The 26,123-nt window shown below is 35.8% G+C and overlaps 1 protein-coding gene across 2 annotated transcripts in view; it reads right to left on the reverse strand.

The window, feature by feature from the left end:
• Window positions 1-26,123, reverse strand: part of Gprk1 (G protein-coupled receptor kinase 1) — a 485,675-nt gene that overhangs the window by 176,481 nt on the left and 283,071 nt on the right. The window contains exons 6-7 of one of the 2 annotated variants that reach the window (XM_090370993.1): window positions 15,234-15,295; window positions 5,219-5,270 (exon numbers count right to left, since the gene is read on the reverse strand). In XM_090370993.1, coding sequence (XP_090227119.1) covers window positions 5,219-5,270; window positions 15,234-15,295 — 114 coding nt within the window. The remainder of the gene's footprint in view (window positions 1-5,218; window positions 5,271-15,233; window positions 15,296-26,123) is intronic. The other variant, XM_090370992.1, reaches the window with a different exon arrangement.

Consider the following 26,123-nt stretch of genomic DNA (forward strand, 5'->3'; position numbering starts at 1 on the left):
ATTTTCACATTTCTCTTTTTATTCGTAGCCATATTTTTGTATGGGTTAGAAAGAACTTGTCCACAATAAAGTCACTTTCTTCCGTTAACACACTCGAAAAAGTCTGTTTTACACTGCAAAACGGTAGATTTATCATTTTTGTAAGCATATCAATTTATAAATTGATAAATTTATTCAATTTATAAACATATAAATTAAAAGCAAACGACGAAACCTTCCATGACAAATGCATAACATATACTGAACAAGGATTAGCGAGAAACATCCACGCTCGCAATTTTTTCACCCCTCTCCCCCCACCCACTGAGCGCTGTTTTGACTGGGAAAGATAATTTTAGCCACGCCCATGTTTTTTATGGCGGAAAATATTCACAGCGTTTTAAAATTCACATTTTTTTAGGTTTCATTTTATATTAAATCGGCGATCGCGAATACGCGAAACCGCGAATAGCGGGGGTTTACTGTACTTTGCATTTGTCAATATTAAACTTCAGTTGCCACTCCTCAGCTCCCTCTGCCTAATTTTTCTAGAGCTTGTTGCAACAGCAGCATTAGCATTAGCAAAAGGCACATGATGCAAGAAAGCAAGTTTATATAGCATCAGCCAAAAAAAAAAAAAAAAAAACCACAAAAAACACACACACACACACCCTTCTCATTTCACCCATCCACTAGCTCCAAATGTTTGTCTAGTTCTGCCTTGAATCTATTTAAGCTATCAACTTCTATAACGACAGATGGAAATTTGTTCCAGCAATCAACCACCCGCTGGCTAAAGGCAAACTTCAGCACATCTATCCTACAACTGTCCTTCCTCAATTTGAATTTATGCACTCTTAGGCGATTCTGAGCAAAATTCTGAGCAAAAGGAAGAATCTCATCAGCACTGAGCATGCTCAAACCATTCAAGGCTTTATACACCTCAATCAGATCACCTGCGAGGTAATCTGATTGAAGTGTATAAAGCCCTGAATGGCATACCCTGATTACTGTCGTTAATTTTCCTGCCACCCTTCATATTATTTCTATATTAAGTTTGATGAAATAATACTTCATATTATTTCATCAAACTTAGACGTTATTGAAAAGATGAAATTTTTAAGAAGCAGAACTGTAATAGTATGTTTACAATATGTTATTAAAAATCTCCATGTTTATACTGCACTTTAAGAAAATGGATGCATGATTTTCTTGATCCACCTTTGTGTTATTACAGATATAAAAGTATCAGATGTAAATGGTTCATTCAGATTAAATAATATTGACTTGGTTAATAATAAAAGAAATGAGCTACATGCATACTCATCCTATGTACTACTGGCAATAATAAAGCTTCATAGCATAAACCACATATCAAGTATTCCACTCCAGGTTACATGCATGTTTGTCTCAAGTTTTTTGCAATACTAAAACTTCATATCATATTCCACTCAAGAGTACCATTCAAGTATTTCACTAACTTGCTTACTCCTTTAGCTCATTACTTGAACTCATATCACCAAGAGATCATGGAAGGAAATGCCACATCATCAGACCTCCAACATATCTTACAGGACATAATTTATTATGTCCTGTAAGACATGTTTTTCAAGCTTTATAATTAAGTTTTGGGCATCAAGAAATTACACCAAAATATTTGCAAGAAGAAACAAGTCGGAGACAAAAACTAGAGTGTTTTAAATGTTTGTTTATTAGTTTAATCATTTCATTTAACTTAATCACATTACTTTCTTTAATTTGTACATTTATTTTCTTAAACAGTATATCAACCTCTTGTGAAGTGAATTAAATTTTTATTACCCTTCTCTAAAGATTTTTAGATGATCTACTCTGTAGTGCCTAGAGTATAGGCACATACAAATTTTGGCTCCCAAGCTAAGATTTGAACATCCCTGTCATACATGTTAAATGGGATTTAAGTCCAGTGACCATGTTATGCATTCATTCTTTGAACCTGTTCTGCTTCCAATAAGTTCTGCACTACCTCAGGTTTATGGAGACAGGCATTTAGTAAATCTATTGAACTTAACAAAAAAAAAAAAAAAAAATTAGGGCCAATAGTTTCATTAAAAGAGTGATGCACAACCTTTTTCCTTAGAAGAATTTCTATATCTGTGGGCTGCAGGATGAGGGAACTGGATATTTTCTTAATGAAAAATAGAAATTTTATTTGAAACTTTAAATTGCATTTATGTTAATAAAGTATTAACATAATACAACAATAGCTTAACACTAGTACAGGAAAACAAAGTATGTTTACATCATCAATAGTGCTTTCACATCTGTAATTCGTTACATAGCAGGCAACAACTGCGACATGAACACTATGATGTTTTAACAACTATTTATATTATTTCAAGAGAATTCCACATAGTATTGGTAAAGGTACCCAATCTATATGTTTTATAAGTTTTTGCAACTCTGGCAAACACTAAAGTTTTTATTTATATTTAGCCATTTTATTGACTTAATTGTTATATTAAATTATTTCCTATAAGTAGCTTATGGACCTAGTCAAGCCCCTTGGTTTATTTTGAATTTAGATAGTGCGATTTTGAAAGTTAATTAATACTCAGTGTCCATAGATTTACCATTCGTAACTTGCCACCATTATACAATACAACATATATCCCGAACTAGATAGCATAAGGTTTAAGGTAAAACGAGAGAGAGAAAACAAGTAGCACAGTATTAGAAATCTGTCAGCTTAGTATAGTATTATCAATTAATCAGTAAAATTTATTAATCTTGTTAAACTTCATTGTCAATTAAATTATACTTTTTTAACTAAATACATATAACAACTTAGATTTTACAAACATAACAATATTAATTAACCCCTTCAGGGATTATCCTGAGATATCTCATTTTTAGTTTTAAAAGTTATTTGGAACTACACAAAATATCTCTGGATACAATAATACCCAAAGCAAACAATAATATCTCCAAATTTTTGATTGAAATGTATTTTCTTGGGCGTTTATCTGGCTAATTTTGCATTAGCCAGATAAATCTCGAGATTTCTTGGGATTTTCTTACGCCTGGCAGCAGACGACTGACTTTCATTTTACTTATATTTACTTATTGTACAGCAATGTCAGAACAGTAGCGTGCCTTCCTATGTGCCACCAACAAATATTTCCAGAACCGGATCTTCCTGTTTGGATGAATACGATGGATCCATTGATGTGTTCTGAATAATCTTTTTTGAAGATGAACTAGGATTATTTGAAGTAGTAGCAATCACTAGCGGAGGAGGCGATTTTACTGGAATCTTAAGAGGCGTATTACTTGCTTGGTCTGAGTGCTTCAGGGTATTGGACTCTTGCTGAGAGAGGACAGCTCGAGCCCAGTCAGAGATTGATATGTTATGTGGAACGGTAACATCAGTTTGCATGGCTATTGTCTGATATTTTTTTGCGATACTGGCATAGGTACAGTTAGGTATACTGGGTGCAATTAATTTTCTTGCTTCCTGATAGCTAACTTTATTTTCAACTTTATATTTCACAATTTTTTTCTCTATTTTCCATCTCTCACATGTCTTAGAGTAGGCAGGACGGTTGCCTTTGCAGTTGGGACAGATCATTTCTTTCACCGAACAATCACCTTGAATGTGATCGGAGGCTCCACAGTTGGGACAAACTGGGTTGCCTCTGCATGTCGTTTGAGAGTGGCCATACTTTTGGCATTTATAACATCTCAACGGATTGGGTATGAAAGGACGAGTGCGGCAAAGAAGATATCCTGCTTTTACTGATGAGGGCAGATTTGGACTGTTAAAGGTGAGAATGATATTTCTGGAAGGTATGAGTATATTGTCTCTTTTGACAATAATTCTTTTTACAGCGATTACATTCTGTTCCTGAAGCTCTTTAATTTCTTGCCCCATCACATTCATCAGGTCCCAACTAGATTTACACCCTTTGATGTATTTAGGGTTGCATGTGGAGTAACGTTAACTGGAATACAGCAAAATTTGTAATTTTTAGTAGTTTTTCAGAAAGCCTGTTATTTAGAGTTTCAACAAGTGAGTCCCCTGATTGCAGTCACTTAACCGTCTTGGGAGATCCTGCAGTACTTTCCAGGTGTTTTTAGATTAGAGAAGGGAATAGCTTACTGAGAGGCTGTTCTGATAGTGAGTGCATTATTAAAAATGCTGGTAAGTCTGCCACCGAAGGATTGGTTTCAACCTCTTTGCTTGTGACGAATCATGTTCATGTTCAGTATTTGGCCGACAGCTTGTCGACTCTATAGATGGAAACATATTTTGTTCCATGTTGGCTCCTCTTAGCCCCTGACAGATGAACTTTTCTGCCAAGGTTACCGGCCCCGCCATGGGGAGGCAGAAGCAGTGCCTGGTGTGACCAAGCGAAATTAGTAGGAGTTAGTCTATTAAATATGAAAAAAAGAAAGGTTTCTTTCCTTTTTTGCTCTTGATCAGTACTTTTGAAAAAAGAGATGCTATTAAATAAAAGGATTTATTAAGAAGGAGAAAAACATAAAAGAGAACTAGAATTCACCTTTTGAGAATCGCAGTGAAAGCACAGAGAAATCGCTCAGTCACAATCGCTTGGCACCCGGGCCAAAAAAAAAAAAAAAAAAAAAGATTCTCCTTCATAAGTATGGCAGCTATAAATAAAAATACATTTTTTTGGTTGGATTTCTTTCTAAGATGAATCTCCAACATAAATATGATGATAGCTATAAATAAAAAAAAAAAATTCTGTTTATACTCAGGGATGACCACATGGTCAGAAGAGTTCACGAGATACAATACAAGAAACAGCACCATATTTAGTAGTCACTCAGGCTTGAACCACAGTCATGCAAAGCACCCTTGTGCCTGACCACTGTAGCCTAACTTGGCTATGGTGGTTTTTCTATGTATGCTACTTTGATATGACTACCCACTGACTGACAGAAAGCAATAAACCTTCTACACAGCTATCTATATAGTAATATTACAAATAAATGGCATTATACAAGTACTTCTCTTTTGTAGGAAGTACTATTTGTTTTTTATGCAAAAATGGAACAATTTGTATCAAGTGCCATACCATATGAGAGATGAATTTATCCTCTTAGGCTAAGACAAGTCTTATTTTCTTAGTTTATGTGAAGAAACATGTCACGTTCTGTACATTTTCATACTTTAATTATAATTTAAACAAATAAATAAATATATTAACAAACAAAAACAGCAAATTTAACTTACTTGAATATTTAGTTCTAAATTTTTCCACTGGCAAAACCTTGTATACTTATCACTGAAAAAGAAGTACACCCTACCATTAAAATATAAAGTTTTATTAAATTGATGCTTAAATAGTTGTTAATGAAATCTCAATGCCATTAATCAGCACAATCTCAGCTGCTAAAATATATGTACAATACAAAATAAGAATGTTCATACAATAAGTAATTCAAAGAATAAAACTGATGAATTGTAAACTGCCTAGTTAATTAAATATTTTGAGGTTCTATATGCATTATTCTTTTTTAAATAAATTATGTGATATGAAAAAATTAGCAATAATAATAATTCCAAATGAACCTACTCCAATAAACATTTATTCAAATTGCACTATTACCTTAATCACATTCAAAATAAAAATTTAATAATCTTCATCAATGAACAATAAGTTTTCTTAATATAAAAACAGAGCACTATTTTTATAAGACACCAAAAGGCTACTTTTATAAAATGAAAGTGATGAGGCAATATTCCTTATGAAACGTTGTCTATTATCATAAGTGTCCATATAACAAGCCCCGGTAAAATAGTAGTAGTAGTAGTGGCATGTGATGCAAGAAAGCAAATGTATGAGCTTATGCAGCATCAGCCAAAAAAAAAAAAAAAAAAAAAATCACACCATTCCCTCCAAATGCCTGTCCAGTTCCTCCTTAAATTTATTCAACCTATCAACTTCCACAACGACAGATGGAAGTTCGTTCCAGCAATTAACCACCCGCTGGCTAAAGGCAAATTTCCGCACATCTATTCTACATCTGTCTTTTCTTAATTTGAATTTATGCCCCCTTAGGTTCGTAATCTGAACAAGTGGAAGGATCCCATCAGAATTCAGCGTGCTCAACCCACTCAAGGCCTTATATACCTCAATCAGATCACCGCGCAGGTGCCTAGTCTCCAGCCACTGCAATTTGCAGAACTTAAGCCTCTCTTGGTAAGAGGATCCCTTCATTCCCCTCACCAATCTTGTTGCCCTTCTCTGTACACGCTCAAGTAAATCTACATCCTTCCTAAAATGAGGCCTCCAGATGCAGTACTCAAGGTGTGGCCTGACCATTGCCTTATACAGAGGGATAATCACCTCCTTTTCCCTGCTAGCAAAATTCCTATATATCATTGACAAAACCCCATGACCTGCCCTGGCAGCCTGTCTGCATTGCTCAGAGAACTTCATATCTGCTTGCACGACCACTCCCAGGTCCCTTTCATTTTCCACCACCTTAAGTGTAGTACCACACAGTTGGTACGTTTCTCTGGGGTTACTTCTACCCATATGCAGTACTTTGCATTTGTCAAGGTTAAACTTCAGTTGCCACTTCTTAGCCCATCTGCCCAAATTATCTAGATCCTGTTGCAGTAGCACACTGCCATTACTGTCATTAACAACACTGCCAACCTTTGTATCATTTGCAAACTTCGACACTAAGCCTGATATACCTTCATCAATATCATTGATAAATATACAAAACAACAGTGGACCCAACACCAAACCCTGTGGGACTCCACTAATAACATTAGTCCACGAAGAGCAGCACCCATTCATTACCACCCTCTGTCTTCTCGCACTTAACCATCCTTTTATCCATTGTAGCAACTTACCCTTAATACCATTCTGCTCCAATTTGTACAATAGTCTTCCATGCGCAACAGTGTCAAAAGCTTTCCTGAAATCCAAATATATGATATCAAAATTATTTTTTGCATCTAGTTCCTTTGTAACCACATCATAATATCCTATCAAATTTGTCAGACAAGACTTTCCCTTAACAAAATGATTAGAACTGATTGCTAAAGCTTAATAAAACTAAATGTAGTGGTTGACCTGATATTAACTGCTTTTATAAATGAACAAAAAATCTTAAAACAGCCAAAAATATCAATAAATTAAACTCAAACACACTATTATACCACAACAAATACATTTATTTACCAGATAACATTACAGTGCCTTTTCTATACATAATTTCTTCTGCTACAATGACATCATAATCAAAGAACAGCCTCCAACTTAGATCGTAATTATTCATTGCATAATCTAGTGATGGCCATAACTGAGAAGTCATAATCTCCATATATATATATATATATATATAGGGAGATAGATATATATATTAGAGATAGAGAGACAAAGTGGCATAATGCACTGAAGATAGAAAACAGATACAAAATACAAATAGAAATAAAAGTGACAAATATATATAGAAAAATCATAAAAGTGATAAAACAAAATATACACAAAGAAACTTTCAGGGTTAAGTGCTCCTTTATCAATGTTAAGGAAAAGTAATATGCATCATTACATTGCAGAAGACCAGAAAACTTGTAATATGTGCTATCAACAGATGAACATGAATCGTGAATGGCAACCAAGTAAGACAGAAGTGAGGGGGGGGGGCAGATAGGGGCATATGCACACTTACAGAGAGAGGGGAGGGAGAAAGAAAATGTCAGACACTGCTCTCTGTGGAAGCAGAACAACATCTATTAGCCATATTATAAGTTCACCACTGCCCATCATGTAAAACAACTGTCTCCATAACAGAGTGTACAGAGTGTATGTGGGTTCCTTGACTGGGATTAATGTCAGGAACTGCTATACCTATGTGAACACTTCTAACAACAATTGATGACAAGTTTATGTGCACAGTCCAATATTTCAACACTGGAATATAAGTTGCAAATAATATGATGCTTACAACAGTGCTGCTCAGTTACAGTTGGACTTGCAAAATTAGCCTGGTGAATAATCCCCATATGCAGATTCTACTGTGGAGTGTGTTATATTGGTGAGACAGATTGTAGGATTTGTGATCATATTTCGGAGTGAGGGTGCTATTAAGTGGAGCATCATGGCCTTTCTGTCAACAGAACTTGGTTTTTAACTATTATAACAGCTAGAATCTTCTAACTTAAACTCAGGCTTTATTCAGTCATCATTTGCTGAGTCCAGCTTGCATTTTTTTTTTATTACCATACAACCAAAGAAAAGTTTCTGGCAGCTTTTCAACCAGCATTTTCCTTGTTGTGAAATGAAACACATACTCATAGTACAATACAATAAAATGATTCATTGTTAACAATGTTCAATGAAAATTTTGCCATGGAAGCAAACAGGTGATTCCTATAACTATTTCAAATATTTATTTCTGTCAGCAGAAATAAATATTTGAAAATCCAAAACTGCAATCACTTTTCTTTCCTATGTAATAGTTTCAAGGATGTTTGATGCAATGTAATTGTGACAGTGACACTGAAAGAATTACCTATATCCAACAAATGACAGCATAATATGCAAAGTTAGTTAATGTACATTTCAGGCACATTCAATTTTTTTAATTTAATTTTTTGAACACTTAATAAAACTCTATATGTTTACCATCTATAAACTTAGCCATAAAAGAAAAGTCTAAAGAGTCACATATAAAAGAGGTAAACATTAGATGAAATGGTTTCGGTAAAAGCAAGATTAATAAATTAGGTATGACAGATACAACTAAAAGTGCAAATCATCATTAAAGGATGCTTGTTATTTGGTTTTTAGGAGCATTAGCAACTAAGGTCATATTGCTCCAGGGATATTCGGTGGTCATCCCCTGACCTTTCCACATCCTCTGTATTTGGTGGGCACGGGCTCGAACCCCGGTCTAATCAAGAAGCATGTGCTACGCACTGCTGCTCCTGCCCATCTGGCTATGGAAGCACAACATTAAAGGCTGCAAGAGTATATGTAATTTGTATTAATATTAAATTAAATAAAGTAAGTATAAATGGATGTGAAAGTTACACAAGGTGCCAGTAACTATAAGGGTGAGGAAAGTAGAAAAAAGAAGAGTAATAGATTAGTGAAAGGTGAAAGAATGTTAATATCTATGATGAATTAAGTAAATTATGTGCTGAATTGACAAGCCAATATAAAGTGGGGGAACTGTAAAGTAAAATAAGTACAACAAAATATTAATAAAATGCAAATAAAAATAAAATGAAAATGGTGTAGCTGTCATCAGATATGAGGGGGGGGGAAACAATTTTAGTAAAAGGTCTAATATAGTTAATTCAAAAAATGCTTGATCTGATGTCAGCAGAAATAAATATTGATACATGATCAGGTATTTCATCAGGGGACTGACTACACCTGATCATGCATCAGGAACTGCATTCTTATACTTCTCAATAGCAGCAGAAGAAAAGTGAAAGGCCAAAAAAGGAATGAAATGAAATTAGCACTTTCTAATACAGCATGGATAAGGTAATCCCAATGCAGTGTAATTTATTTAGGTAAAAATAAGTATTGAGTTGGGATAAAAATGATTAATATCAATATGATTAATATAAATATGTGGAATTTAGGGTAGGATTTAACTATGTTTAGATAAGAAATCAATGTATTTTTAAAATAAATTTGGAACAAGCAAATGGTATAAGAGTGAGCTATTAAATTGAGAATGAGGAAGGGAAAAGGAGTATTTTAAATAAATAAAGACGAAAAACTAGCAATAGAAGTAGGATAGTAGGAATGTTCGTTTCACCCTTGTATTACACTAATAGCTTAACAAATGGGAAGAAATTTAGAATTAGACAGCAGAAAAATAAAAAAGCATAGAAATGTTATTAAACATTTTCATGTTTAATAACATGAAAAATTATATATTATTAAAACACTAGGCTTGCTGGGGTTGTGAAGCCCAACCTTGTAGTATGGGCTCTGGCATTTGTAAGCATTAGTATAAAAGGGGGCTAATAGCAAATGCTTGTGCTGAAAGGAAAAATGTGTCGAGACAAGCCGAGAAACAAATCTAAAATGAAATTAAAAGTATGATAAGACAGTGAAAGTGTACAATACCTGGAGTATTTCAAGAAATGCGAGGAGAAAATGATCTGACAGAAAAAATAAAGGCGGGAAGCTGAGACGCACAAATTCAGTGGGGTAGATGAATGTATGCAGGCTTAAACCAAATGATCAATATATCTACAAGACAAAGCAATTTATAGCAGCGAAGCAGACTTCATAGTAAGCTGTGAAGAAATTCAAAATAGAGACCTCTATAGTCATATTTAGAATACAAGTGCATTGAAATAATTTATAATTAGTGTTAGGAAAAGAAAAAGAAACGTGGTTGGAATAGTATGGCTTTACAGTGATGCAGTCATACAAAATTAAACATTACTGTTAATATAAAAAGAATTATACGGTGGGAAAAACAATTTAATATTAATACAAATCTGTGCGTGTGTTATTTATAAAATTTTTCTGTATATGTGGTTTCTGTAATAGGAGATATCTACTGGCCTATCTTGCAACTGGTGGCAAAGACAAAGCTTGGTAGTATATCTTATATATATTCATTTAGGATACTGGTTGTCTTTTGTGGTCATAGGCAATGGCATAGCAGTTTAGCTAACAGGAGGTGAAATTAGGTAATGAAATATTATTATTATTTTTATTATTATTATTATTATTAGCTATATGGTACAAGGAAGCCTGAGGCTTATGCTGCACCAGTCAAAAAAAAAAAAAAAAAAGTGATGATTCTTTTTTTTAGCTCCTAGAAATAATAAGGTGTCGGACAGCAAAATAGGATAACAACAGACACTCCTGCCCTCGTATAAACTAATAGCCCAGAGAGAGGAAAAAAAATGAGTTGGAGGAAATGAAGAATATAAAGTATATAAATTATGAATAATATATACATATATATATATATATTTTTTTTTACAGGTAATATCACATGCATGAGTTTACATAACAATACACACACGAAGCATGCACGGACCATTTAAGACAAAAATAGTGCATTAAAACTACATTTATCTAAGAATTTCTTTTTTCCCACAATAATAATTGCTCAATTTCTATTTGTGCAATTTTAATGGAATTTGGTTAAACTCAACAAATAATTTTAACAAGCTGAAATACAAAATTTATGTAAATCTGTCCACTTGGAGTCCCGCTGTTTTTTTTTTTTTTTTTTTTTTTTATGTAAACCCCAAACACGAGAGGTATTAGAACCTATAGTACTTAGTACCACGCTTGGGTTGGAGGTTGAGAAGATGAAGGAAGATATTTGTTTTGACATTGGACTTGAACTTCTGTAGACTGTAAATTTCAGGAAATACGTATGAAGGCAGGTTGTTCCAGAAAACGGCAGTTGAATGAATAAACGAGGAAGATGAAAAGTTGGTTCTGTGAGTTTGAAGTTGGACAGTAAATAGATGTTCGCTGGTGGCGGCACATGTTCGGACTGTTTTGAAAGAGAGTGCAGGAATTATAGAAGCCAATTCAGAAGAACAGTGCCCATGGAAATATCTGTAGAAGAGGCATGCAGCAGAAACAATACATCTATGAGACAGTGAGTGGAGAGACTCTGTTAGAGATGAATCATTAATTAACCTAACTGCCTTCTTCTGAACGGAATCAAGAAGTCTGAGAGAGGTTTTGGGGGCACAACCCCAGATGTGGGAACAATATTCCATGGAAGAGTGGATTTGCAATTTGTACAGAGTGAACAGTTGTTTGGAAGAAAAGTAACGCCGAGAGAAAAAGAGAAAACCAAGTTTTTTAGACGCAGAGGAAGGAATATTTGTAATGTGCTTGTGCCAAGAGAGATTAGAAGTCAAGATAATCCCCAAAAGAGATATATCATTTTGCCCAGAAATCGGAGTGTCACCAAAGATAAGCATAGGAGCAGAAGAATCCTTTTTGCAAGATATAAGACAAGACTGAGTTTTAGAAGGATTGAAATCAACTAAGTTGTCTCTGCCCCACTGGAGAATTATCTGGAGATCGGCATTTAAGGAACTGGTAGCAGATTTTCGAGAAGTTGAAGCTGATTGAGCAGGGCAAGGTTTCTCAAAATGGAAAGTGGAATGCAATGTGCTATCATCGGCAAAACTATGGATAGGATTTCCAGTCAATGGAAGAAGGTCATTAATATACAAGCGGAAACGAGTGGGGAAAAGAACTGAACCTTGGAGGACACCGGCATTAGTGGAGAAGTTAGACGACAGAGAGCCATCTACCATCACCCTCAGTGAGTGATCAGAGAGAAAACTGGATAACCAATTACAAAAAACAGTTGACAAACCATAAGATGGAAGCTTGTTTTGAAGAAGTTTATGCCAAACACGATCGAAAGCCTTTGAGATGTCAAGAGCAACTGCTTGTGTTTCAACGAACTTTTCCATTGAATTAGTTCATAAATGGGTAACATATGCCAGAATATCACCAGTGGATCGACACTGATGGAATCCATACTGGCGATCTTTGATTAGACCGAATGTTTCTAGGGAGCTTAAGAGTTGGCAGTTAATTGATTTCTCCATTACTTTAGAAAGAGTAGAAGTAATTGCAATGGAACGATAATTGGGTGGGAGGGATTTGTCACCCTTTTTAGGAACTGGCTGGATATGAGCAAATTTCCAAGCAGAAGGAAAAACGCTTTTGGAATAAGAAAGTGAAAAAAGTGGCAAAGAACAGGAGTAATTTCAGGAGCACAGGTTTTGAGAACAAGTGGAGAAATACCATTGGGACCTGGAGCTTTCTTAGCATCAAGATTCATCAAAATCCTTCTTACATCCTTTTGATGGAAGACCACAGGAGGCATTGAATGGAGTGTGTTGGGAATGGTGGAAGGTGTTTTACCAAGATCATTGATACATGAGTTGGAGGGAAAATGGGATGCTAGCAGGTCAGCTTTATCCTTGGCTGAAGTGACAATAGAACCATCTGGTTTGGACAGAGGTGGGAACAGAGATGGGCAAAAGTTGCGGCCAATAGCTTTGGCAAGAGACCAGAATGCTCGGCTACCATTAGGGCAAGAAGCAAGTTTTCTACTCTTAGCTTGTTCAAACTCTAGTTTGAACTGATTAATAACTGCTTTACAATTGTTGCGGGCTTTGGTGTAGGCAGAAAATGAAACTGAAGAATTAGAAACAAGCTAATTACGATATGCACAGTTATTTCACTGTTATACGTGGATGGACATGGTGAAGACAATAGGCACTCAGCACATATATATGTGAATGCGCCTAATAAGGGTAAATGAAATGAGAGGCACTGCACTATATCCAGCATGTATGCATGGTTACAGTATGTTAGAATTTGCTATTAAACTATCTGTCAATTGCTGTTTTCCATTCCATTGTTGGTAATATAATATCAGTATTCAGTATGGTCATGTGAACTATTTAGCCCTAAACTCATCTTTTTTCTTTTCTGTATTATTATTTATTTATTATTATTTTTTTTAATGCCAAAGTCATTTGAATGCTGCCTCATGTATGTGTCAACAAACCAGATAACTTCTGTTATATATGTATATATATTTTTTTTGGGCTGGTGCAGCATAAGCCTCAGGCTTCCTTGTACCATATGGCTAATAATAATAATACTAATAATAATAATAATAATAATAATATCTGTGGCAAACTAGGTGAAAAACCAAAAGAGAAAATCATGACTGTTTAGTGAAAAAAAAAAACGCACAGGTTATATTTTGAGTATGAGACAAAAGATAAAGATAAACTATGGGTTTGTATTTGCCGTGGAAGTTGTGTAGCAAATCTCAAGAAATGGTTAACACTTTCATGTTCAAATTCCCAGATTGCCCAGGCTTCTGGTAATGGATTCTTAGAATGCCTATGAGCTTATGGTATTGAGTTACCGGTAGCTGAAAGCTCTGCAGAGCGAGTTTCTTGTGGAACTAGGAAGTTTTGTAAAAATTAACACTTTTTATGTCTTTAAATATTAATTTTGTTCTTATTTTGACTTGATTGCCCAATATTAAGGTGAAATAACTGTCCAAAATCATTAATGCTAGCTGAGATGAAGAATATTGTAGAAAGAATATAATTCTAAAATAATTTAGAAGTTGACAGTCAATTAAAGCAAATTTAGCAGCACCTACTTGACCCAAAGGAGCCAAAATATCACTATAAAAAGGAACTAAAAACCTAACACAACTAAGTGATCAGTAATATGAAAAATTATGACACACTGATTTATTTTTGGTTCATTTTACTAGTTAGGTAGGGTATTATTTTTGTTTCATATTACTAGTCATTGTAGATTTTTAGTTCCTTTTTATACAAGTATTGCAATATTTCAATTGATTTGGCCATGGGGACCACTAAAGGTTAAATTTGTTTTAATTGGCTATTAATTTATAAATTATTTATAATCATATTCCTTCTATTTATTCTAAATTTACTCCCCTACCTGCCCCCATCTCCACCTCCTTCCTTGCTTTAGTAAATGGGTTTTTCTTTGTATTTATTCCTTATTTGACCTGTCATTCTGCTAACACATTCTTAATATATGTAGTTTAATTTCATTATATTCTGGAATAGTCGGTAATATGTTCTGTTACTATGTGTTAGTTTGTCTAACTATATTTTTGTACTTTCTTCCTTTCTCTGTTTCTTTATTATATTATTTATTCAAGTTCTTTCTTCAATGTGTGCATAATATAATTTTCAAACCAAGTACAGGATTTTTATTACCAGATTTATTAGATTTTACTGTATAACGTAATTTAAAAGCTTCAAAATGCTACAGTTGAATGCAAGGTTAATTCTTAAAAAGTAATCATTTTAAGCACATAGGACAAGCATGATAGCATGATCTGATATCATATGTCGCACAACTACAAAGTGTTTGGTTAAATGTTTTTGTACAATAAATCCACTATTTTAGACTCTGGACTGCAAAAATATTCCAAAATGCAAAAAAAAAAAATCAATTTTACTTTGCCAGATTCTATTTACAACATTAAATAAATAATTTTATCAATTTCCTGAGGGAGTTTCACATTACTGTGTTCACAACATTCTTCATATATTTACTATTAACAACAGCAAATTAAATATTGAATGTTAATGGCAAACATGCAAATTGTTCACCATGAAATTAATGTTATGAAAAGAAAATCTATAACTGTTAGTGAAAAAATATAGAAATAAAAAAGTATTCAGCTTTTCATACCTTTCAATAAACTTCCTAAATATATCTCCTCGTAAAAGATTGAAAATTTCTTCTATGTATGGCTATAAAATAGAACAATTTAAAAAAAGAAATTGTCATCCAGTTTTGCATGATATACATATATTATACAAAACTCTGGTATTCATAAGATACATTACAATCCACAAATTCCAAGTGACTACATTAAAAAAGTAAAAATACAAATACATTAATATAATAAATAAATAAATAAACTTTGTTTATAATCCAGGATGACTACACAGTCAGAGGAGTTCACAAGATACAAAGAATACAAGAAACAGCACCATATTTAACAGTCATAGGCTTTAATCCCAGTCACTCAAAGCATGTGTACTTATGCCCCTTTTACTTGACCACTCGGTTACAAAAGGTGGATCACATGTCACTTTACCGAGAAGAGATGCAATTAATTAAGAAGTAAATTACTGAAAACAGTATGAATATTTGTTTAAATGTTATAAATAGTATCATGCAAATATAATACTAATAAACTAATATATATGGACATCAAATTGACCTCGGCATTTAAACTACACAAATTATTTTAATTTGTAGTTTAAATTTAAACTAGCAGATAGTCTGCCCTATGTGCGTGTGCATATATATATACACACACACACACACACACACACACACACACACACACACACACACACACACACACACACACACACACACACACACACACACACACACACACACACACACACACACACACACACACAGCCTATATATGTATATATAAAAATAATAAGTTGTATTATACATATATATACTACATATAATATATAAATGCAACTTATTATACTACATATAATATATAAATGCAAACTCTGCAACCCACATTAGCATTAGCATTAGTAGAGGCATATGCAAACCGAAAATGGCATGGCTAGATAACATCAAGACCTGGCTTCACATGACAACAGCACAAATTCTACACGCAGCGCTAGACAGAGAACAATATCAAAACGAAGTCGCAAACGCCATTGGGCAGCATTAAAGAAGAAGAAGAGGCATATGATGCAAGAAAGCAAGCTTATGCAGCATCAGCCAGAAAAAAAAAAAAAAAAACTTCTACTTCACCGCTCTGTTCATTCAAAATACCTGTCCAGCTGAGCCTTAAATTTATTTAGGCTATCAACTTCCACAATAAGGGATGGAAGTCTGTTCCACCAACCAATTGCCCGCTGGCTAAAGGCAAATTTCCACACATCTACATCTGTCTTTCCTCAATTTGAATTTATGCCCTCTCAGGTGATTATTCTGAGCAAGAGGCAGAATCCCATCAGCATTGAGCATGCTCAAACCATTCAAGGCTTTGTACACCTCTATCAGATCACCTCGCCGGTGCCTAGTCTCCAGACACTGTAATTTGCAAAACTTAAGTGTTTCTTCGTAAGAGCAACCCTTTGATCCATTCACTAACCTTGTTGCCCTTCTCTGTACTCGTTCCAGCAGCTCTACATCCTTCTTGAAATGAGGCCTCCAGACCTGTATACAGTACTTAAGGTGTGGCCTGACCACTGCCTTATAGAAGGGAATAATCACCTCCTTATCCCTGATATAAAAATTCCTGTATACCATTGATAAGACACCATGAGCTACTCTTGCAGCCCATCTGCACTGCTCAGAGAACTTCATATCTGCCTGCACAATTACCCCCAGGTCCTTTTCATTCTCTACCACTGTCAGTGTAGTACCACAGAGTTGATACGTTGCTCTGGGGTTACTGTTTCCCATATGTAGTACTTTACATTTGTCAATGTTAAACTTCATTTGTCACCTCTCAGCCCATCTGCTCAACCTTTCCAGATCCTGTTGCAGCAGCATAGTGACAGTAGTGTCCTTGACAACCCTGCCAACCTTCGTATTGTCTGCAAACTTGGACATTAAGCTTGATATACCATCAATATTATTTATAAATACAGAAAACAATAATGGACCCAACACTGAACCCTGAGGAACTCCACTAATAACATTAGTCCACGATGAGAAGTGTCCATTGATTACCACTCTCTGTCTTCTCCCCCTCAACAACCCCTTTATCCATAGCAGCAATTTGCCTCCAATACCACACTGCTTCAATTTGTGCAGCAGTCTTCCATGTGCAACAGTATCAAAAGCCTTTCTAAGATCCAAATATATGATACCAATGTTATTCCCTGCATACAGTTCCTTTGTGATCACATCATAGTATCCAATCAAATCAACTTGGTCAGACAAAACTAGCTCTTAACAAAACCGTGCTGTGCCCGAGCTATAACTGAAATCTTGTCTAGATGATCCTGCAGTGCTTCTTTAACCAGTGCCTCCATTAATTTTCCTGGAACAGAAGTTAAACTAACGGGTCTATAATTACTTGTGTCGCCCTTTGATCCTCCTTTGTGGATTAGTCACATTTGCATATCTCCAGCCCATGGGTACTTCTCCTGAGTCCAAGGAAGCTCTCATAATTATGGCTAACAGTTTGCTTACTTCCTTTGCTGCCTCCTTTAATATAACTGGATAGATCCCATCCACCCCAGGTGCCTTCCTTGTATTTATCTTCAACAATTTCTCCTCCACTTTACTCTCAGTTATTACAAGATTATCTACCTTACTGCCAGAGTTGAATACACCTCTGGCATTCCCCTCGCTGAATAACTCCTCATGTGTGAATGTCGATGCAAAATATTCATTTAGTTTGTTAGCTACCTGAGCAGGATCATCAACAGTTGAACCATCGATATCAAGTGAACCAATCTGATTCATCCCCTTCCTTCTAGAGTTTACATAAGTAAAGAACTCTTTGTTGTTTTTCTTTGCATCCTTTGCCAAGGATTTCTCATAATCTGCCTTTGCCTGCCTAATCTCCTTTGTGACCTGGTTACAGATCAGCTTATATCTATCATAGGCTTCCATGTCACCCATTAATTTATATGGATCCCATGTATTTTTCTTCTCTGTCATATGTCTCATTAGTTCATCTGACATCCATTTAGGCCTAAACCTTGAACAATATTTCTTAGTTAGTATGTAAAGCCCAGTAGCTTCCAAGATAAGTTCTTTGAATGCTTCACATTTTGAATTTGCTGTTGGTAACATCATCAGTTGGTCCCACTGTATAGAATTTAAATACTGTCTCAGACCATCATAGTCACCTTTACGAAAGCAATAACCCTTCCCTTTACCCCTGATGGTAGTTACCTCTTTGAGTAAATCCCACTTCAGCACACTGTGATCACTGCCACCTAGTGGTTCCTCTATCTGCAGATTCTTAATGCATGAAGAATCACTACTAATAATCAAATCAAGAATTTTACTCCCTCTAGTCGCCTCCCTAATATGCTGATGTAGAAAACAATCATCCAATAAATCCACAAAAGCCTTGCTAGTGTGTGAGTGACCAACCCACAAATTCCAGTGAATATCTGGGAAATTAAAATTCCCCCATTATAAGACTCTCTGATTTACTGCCCCACTCTATTTTCCTGTACAGTTTCTTATTATACTCATCAGAGTCATTAGGCCTATAGCACACTCCTACTCTCAATTTTGATCTCCCAATGCTTATGTCACACCAAACTGACTCGACACTGCACTGTCCAGCGATGTCCACTGGCTTCACTTCCTGGATTTTATGTGTTTCTTAACTAATAGCATAACCCCTCCTCCCTTTCTATCCTGTCTATCCTTTCTGTACACATTGTACTCCCCAAATTCCAGTTCTGCATTCCTTATATCTGTGTGACACCACGTCTCTGATATTCCAACAATATCCGCCTTTGATGTTTTGAGCAATACCTCAAATTCATCAAATTTATTTACTAAACTCCTAGCATTGGTGTACACGCAAGTATACATGCACCTGTTCTTTTTCTTAGCTACCCTAACACAACCCATGTGTTTACTTGTATCGCAATGACTCCTAGAAGTCTCTGAAATATCCTGCATCTTGTTTTCTGCTCATTCCAATAGAAGCAGTGCAAGAATCACTTTCACCTCTGCCAGTGGCTACTGTTAATCTATTAGTCCTTGTATCCCCCAAAGCTAGCAGTTTTCCGACCCACCTAACACTGCCTCGATAGCAGCAGCAAATATTCTTGCACCCTTTCTATTTAAGTGTATCCCATCCCTCTAGAAGCAGTCCCATCTGTTAACAAGTACAGACCAGGCTGAAAAAAATTCTACCTCTTGAGCCTTGCACAATCTTTCCAGGGCCAAATTGATCAACAAGGCTCTCATCACATACTCCCTCCTATCGTGTCTGGGCAGAATTGCAGACACTTTCAAATTCAACCCTAATTCATGGCTTTTTTTCAACAGTTCATGTGGGTTGCAGAGTTTGGAAACTAGACACCTTAGAGGAGATTTGATTGAGGTGTTTAAGGCTCTGAGAGACATCAGTAAAATGAATGAGGATGAAATTTTCAAGATTATAAATGCTGCTAGAACTAGAGGACATAAATTCAAGTTATGGGGGGAAATGTTTAAATTGGACTGCAGGAAGTTTTATTTTAGCCAGCGAGTATAATTACTGGAATAAGTTGCCTACATGGGTGGTAGAGGCTGACAGTTTTGGGAAATTCAAAGGTCATGTGGATAGTACCTTCGTGTGAGGGAAGCGCATAGGATGACAGGTTTAATTTCCTTTTCTTTTATTAATTATTATTTTTTTTTTATCATTGTTTTTTTTTTTTTTTTTTGGCTGGTGCAGCATAAGCCATAGGCTTTCTTGCACCATGCGGCTATTACTAATACATATGGACATGAAATTGACCTTAGCATTTAAACTACACTAATTATTTTAATTTGTAGTTTAAATTTAAACTAGCACATAGTCTGCCCTATGTGCGTGTGTGTGTGTTTATGTACACACACACACACACACAGCCTATATATATGTATATATAAAAATAATAGGTTGTATTATACGTATATATACTACATATAATATATAAAATACTACATATGTATATATAAAAATAATAGGTTGTAGTGATAAAATGGACTGTTCAAAAGAATGAACAAATATATCAAATTGGTTTATAGATCCGGGAAACTACTAGTAATACTAGAAATGCCCAACAAACATAATGAAATATAGACAAATAGGTTAGATTAGTGTATCAGAAGTGGTGCTGACCTGTCAGGTGTAGTTACAATGTTCTTTATTCCTTTTATTTTTGGTCTCTGTCGGGTCAGCTATGATGCATACGTATACTTGCTTTGTTGTCCGCTGTGTATACATCATAACAGAAACAGAGGCCTTGCTTATTGCTGTGTTTCCTTTGGTTTTGGCTGCTGGCCCTTAATGACATAGTTAAAATCTTAGGACCTACAGAATTAAGCACCATTTATATATTTTCATTTAATTTTATTTAAATTTTATATAATCTGCTTTTATTTTTCAGGCACTTTTAAATTTTTTCCATTATAATTCCACCTGACAGGTCAGCACCACTTCCTATTTGCTATACATATAGCTATACATATAGCTATTATACTAATAGCTATACATATAGCTATTAATAAAAAAAAAAAAAAATATATATATATATATATATATATATATATATATATTGTAATTTTTGTAAGAACACATCGCATAGCAACATGGACAGATATGCCTGATTCAGTTATTTAGATTATAATGCTACAATATGACAAAAGCAGGGGTGGGGTACTGAATAAGGGTTAAATTATTAACAATTATTCACCAGAATCAATAGCATGTTATATGGAGGTGACTTGTATATACACCAATGAGCCAAAACATTATGACCAGCGAGTCGTTATGCAAATCGAAGCAACTGCAGGTGAACTACGGCGCGTGTGCGGGTAGTTCACCTGCAGTTGACATCTTCCCCTCTGGGACACAGTATAAAAAACACCTGATACTGAGCTCCATTAATCAGTATTACTCTTGTTCTTCAGATGAGAAAGGCAGCGGACTTAAGCAAGTTTGACAAAGGCCAAATTGTAATGGCCAGACGACTGGGTTAGAGCAGATCTCAAATGGAACGGCTGGTGGGATGCTCACAGTCAGTCGTGACTACTACCTACCGAAAGTGGCCCGAGGAGGGGAAACCCATGAACTGCCTGCGAGGTGTTGGACTACCACGGCTCATCGTTGCTTGAGGTGAGCAAAGGCCCTCCAAGATGGTACGTGGCAACAGAAGGGTGACTGTGGTGCATCTCACGGGTAACTGGAATGCTGGTGACGGGAGTAATGTGTCGAAACACACACGCAGTACATCGAACCCGGCTGAAAATGGGGCACAGGCCGCTCCAAGTGCCATGCTAATGGCACTTGGAGCGGCCCGTGGGAGGCACTTGGATGCACCGTGAGAGGAAAACAAGTCGGTGGTGGCAGTGTCATGCTTTGGGTGATGTTCTGCTGGGATACCCTGGGTCCAGTCATCCATGTGCCAGGCACTCTGACATCTACCACCTACCTAAACATTATTGCTGACCAGGTACACACTTTCATGGCAACAGTCTTCCCGTCTGGCGGTACCATCTTTCAGCAGAATAATGCGCCGTGCCACACCACCCGGATTGTTCGAGACTGGTTCGCGAAACATGAGGAAGACTTCCAAGTATTGCCCTGGCCTCCAAATTTCCCAGACATCAATCCCATCGAGCATTTGTGGTTTGTGCTGGAACAGCAACTCCGATCTGCAGCGTCTCAACCACGGACCTTACATTAGTTAAAGGATCTGCTGGTTACATGTTGGTACCAGATACCACAAGATACATAAAAAATCTTGTAGTGTCCAGGCCTCACCAGGTACGAGCTTTTTTGGTTACAAGTGGAGGACCAACGTCATATTAGGTAGGTGGTCATAATGTTTTGGCTCATCAGTGTATATATGTACAGTTGGTCATGCCACTGGCTATCTGTCTTAGAGCCTGAGAAATCCTGCAGCCATAATGCTGTGGTTATGCTATTTTTATTCTTATTTTATTTTATTCATGTTTTAATTTCATTTATCTTGATTTGCCCTCTTATCATTTATTAATATTAAAATATTACTACTGTAATACCTTCACGACAAATCAGGATTAACTTGTATAATCTTTAAAATTTAAAAGTTTCTACATAATAAATTGCATTAATTTTCACAAAATTATTTTGCTATAAAAATAATTAGGGACACTCAATTCTGAACATAGTGATTACACTTGGAAACACATATTCAGCCATTTATTATCAGGATATGAAATGCTAAGCATATCTACTAGGTTCTTTTGCAAATATCATTTCTTTATTTAAAATTAAGTTACTATCTGTTGGACCAGCATTCCTTCATGCTAGTACGAGGCACATAGAACCAGATAGTGATTCCAGTAATTACTTTTTATTTATGCACTGATAGGGGTTGGTCCCCATCAAAGTACCCATCAATGCGTAAAGGCAGTGATTAGTTTTATAACTATATAATTTAGTTAATATGTATATATATAAAATTTGATTAATCCATTTTTCCATTTTTGGCCTATTTAATATGCATAGATTCATGCCATTACTTATCGTGATCCAACATAGCATCAATTATATCTTCTTTATTAACTGTGATATGTACACATTTATAAGAATATAAAATTTATGAATTTATAGCTTTACTACAATGGTAATATGCATATACTTTGATTGCATAGTGCTCAATTTTTGCAATGGCATTAGTGATTGCTAACAGAATAATTTCTATCGTAATTGATAATAGCCATAATTACATTATATCATAAGTAACATATAGATAGACAGAAGCATAAGCAACTGTTAAGCACTATTGATGAATAAGATTTCTCAGTAAATATGTAACCAAGTAGTCAGGCTCGAGGGTGTAGAAGCAAACACATTTGAGTAGTTTTTTTTATGTAAACCCCAAACACGAGAGGTATTAGAACCTACAGTACTTAGTACCGTGCATGGGTTGGAGGTTGAGAAGATGAAAGAAGATGTATGTTAACATCAGCCTTTAACTTCTGTAGATTTTAATTTTCAGGGAATACATATGAAGGAAGGTTGTTTCAGAAAACAGAAGTTGAATGTATAAATGAAGAAGAAGAAGAATTGTTGGTTCTGTGAGTTTGAAGTTGGACAGTAAAAGAATATTGGCTGGTTGCACCACATGTTAGGACTGCTTTGAAAGGGAGAGTGGGAATTATAGAAGCCAATTCAGGACAGTGCCCATGGAAATATGGTAAAAAATATGGCAAAAATATTTTAAAAGAAAATGTTTAAAAAATGGCTAAATATGGTTAAAAATCATATTCAGTTAACAATCTATTCATTGTCAAAATGATTAAATGTAACCTCCGTAGATCTACCAAAGTATAACAGAATATCAGTTTGCACATTAGCAGCTGTAACTGAGTTTTGCATACAAATAATACAATGGGTTAATACACATACTATAATAGGTTAGAAGCATATTTTAATATGCTAAATAATTCATAGCAAAGCAGCCATATAGAAGTATATCAAGCAAGACAGGGATGCTACTACAGGGTGGGATACACTTAAATAGAAAGGGTACAAGAATATTTGCTGATACTCTCGAGGCAGTGTTAGGTGGGTCGGAAACCTGCTAGCTTGAGGGGATACATGGACTAATAGATTAACAGTAGCTGATGGCAGAGGTGAAAGTGATTCTTGCACTGCTTCTATTGGAATGAGCAGCAGCCTGGAAAACAAGGTGCAGGGTATTTCAGAGACTGCTGGGAGTCATTGCGGTACAAATAAACACATGGGTTGTGTTAGGGTAGCTAAGAATAGGAACAGGTGCATGTATACTTGCATGTACACCAATGCTAGGAGTTTGGTAAATAAATTTGATGAATTTGAGGTGTTGGTCAAAACATCAAAGACAGATATTGTTGGGATATCAGAGACATGGTGTCACACAGATATAAGGAATGCAGAACTGGAATTTGGGGAGTACAATGTGTACAGGAAGGATAGACAGGATAGGAAGGGAGGAGGGGTTATGCTAATAGTTCAGAAACATAAAATCCAAGGAAGTGAAGCCAGTCGACATCGCTGGACAGTGCAGTGTCAAGTCAGTTTGGTGTGACATAAGCATTGAGAAATCAAATTGAGACTAGGAAAATCAAATTGAGACTAGGAGTATGTTATAGGCCTAATGACTCTGATGAGTATAACAAAAAAACTGTACAGGAAAATAGAGTGGGTCAGTCCTATAATGGGAGATTTTTTTTTTTTGTAGTTGTTGGCGCATCGGCTTCAGTGGCCATAATGCACCTCCTAAGGTTTTTGCAGTATTTTGATCCAAGCCCGAGGCGGGATTCGAACCCGCGACCTTTGGGTTGCCAGGCAGGCACTTTACCCACCTGGCTAGCCTGGTCGACCATATATAATGGGAGATTTTAATTTCCCAGATATTGACTGGAATTTGTGGGATGGCCACTCACACATTAACAAGGCTTTTGTGGATTTATTGAATGATTATTTTCTACAGCAGCATGTTCGGGAGGCAACTAGAGGGAGTAATACTCTTGATCTGATTATCAGTATTGATTCTTCATGCATTAAGAATCTGCAGATAAAGGAACCACTAGGTGGCAGAGATCACAGTGTGCTGAAGTGAGATTTACTCAGAGGTTAATGGAAGGGTTTTTGCTTTCGTAAAGTCGACTACGGAGGTCTGAGAAATATTTAAATTCTATACGGTGGGGACCAAATGATGATGTTACAAACAGCAAATTCAAAATGGGAAGAATTCAAAGAATTTATCTTGGAAGCTACTAGGCTTTACATACCAACTAAGAAATATTGTTTAAAGTTTAGGTCAAAATGGATGTCAGATGAACTACAGATGAAGTAAAATGCAATGGGATACATATAAACTAATGGGTGACATGGAAGCCTATGATAGATATAAGCTGGTCTGTAACCAAGTCACAAAGATTAGGCAGGCAAAGGATGCAAAGAAAAACAGCAAAGAGTTCTTCACCTATGTAACCTCCAGAAGGAAAGGAATAAATCAGATTGGTCCACTGCATATTGATGGTTCAATTGTTGATGATCCTGCTCAAGTGGCTAACAAACTAAATGGGTATTTTGCATCTACATTCAAACATGAGGAGTTATTCAGGGAGGGGAATGCTAGATTAAACTCTGGCAGTGAGCTAGATGATTTTTAATAACTGAGAGGAAATTGGAGGAGAAATTGTTGAAGATAAACATAAAAAAGGCACCCGGGGTGGATGGGATCTATCCAGTTATATTAAAGGAGGCAGCAAAGGAAGTAAGCAAACCCTTAGCCATAATTATGAGAGCTTCCTTGAACTCAGTCGAGGTACCCATGGGCTGGAGATATGCAAATGTGACTAATCCACAAAGGAGGATCGAAGGGCGACACAAGTAATTATAGACCCGTTAGTTTAACTTCTGTTCCAGGAAAATTAATGGAGGCACTGGTTAAAGAAGCACTGCAGGATCATCTAGACAAGATTCCAGTTATAGCTTGGAAACATCACGGTTTTGTTAAGAGGTAGTCGTGTCTGACTAAGTTGATTTGATTGGATACTATGATGTGATCACAAAGGAACTGGATGCAGGGAATAACTTTGGTATCATATATTTGGATCTTAGAAAGGCTTTTGATACTGTTGCACATGGAAGACTGCTGCACAAATTGAAGCAGTGTGGTATTGGAAGCAAATTGCTGCTATGGATAAAGGGATGGTTGAGTGGGAGAAGACAGAGAGTGGTAATCAATGGACACTGCTCTTCGTGTACTAACATTATTAGTGGAGTCCCTCATGGTTCAGTGTTGGGTCCATTGTTGTTTTCTGTATTTACAGATGATATTGATGATGGTATATCAGGCTTTATGTCCAAGTTTTCAGACGATA

Source organism: Mastigoproctus giganteus, chromosome 3, assembly GCF_048544385.1.
Source record: "Mastigoproctus giganteus isolate SK-2022 chromosome 3, ASM4854438v1, whole genome shotgun sequence".
NCBI lineage: Eukaryota > Metazoa > Arthropoda > Arachnida > Uropygi > Thelyphonidae > Mastigoproctus > Mastigoproctus giganteus.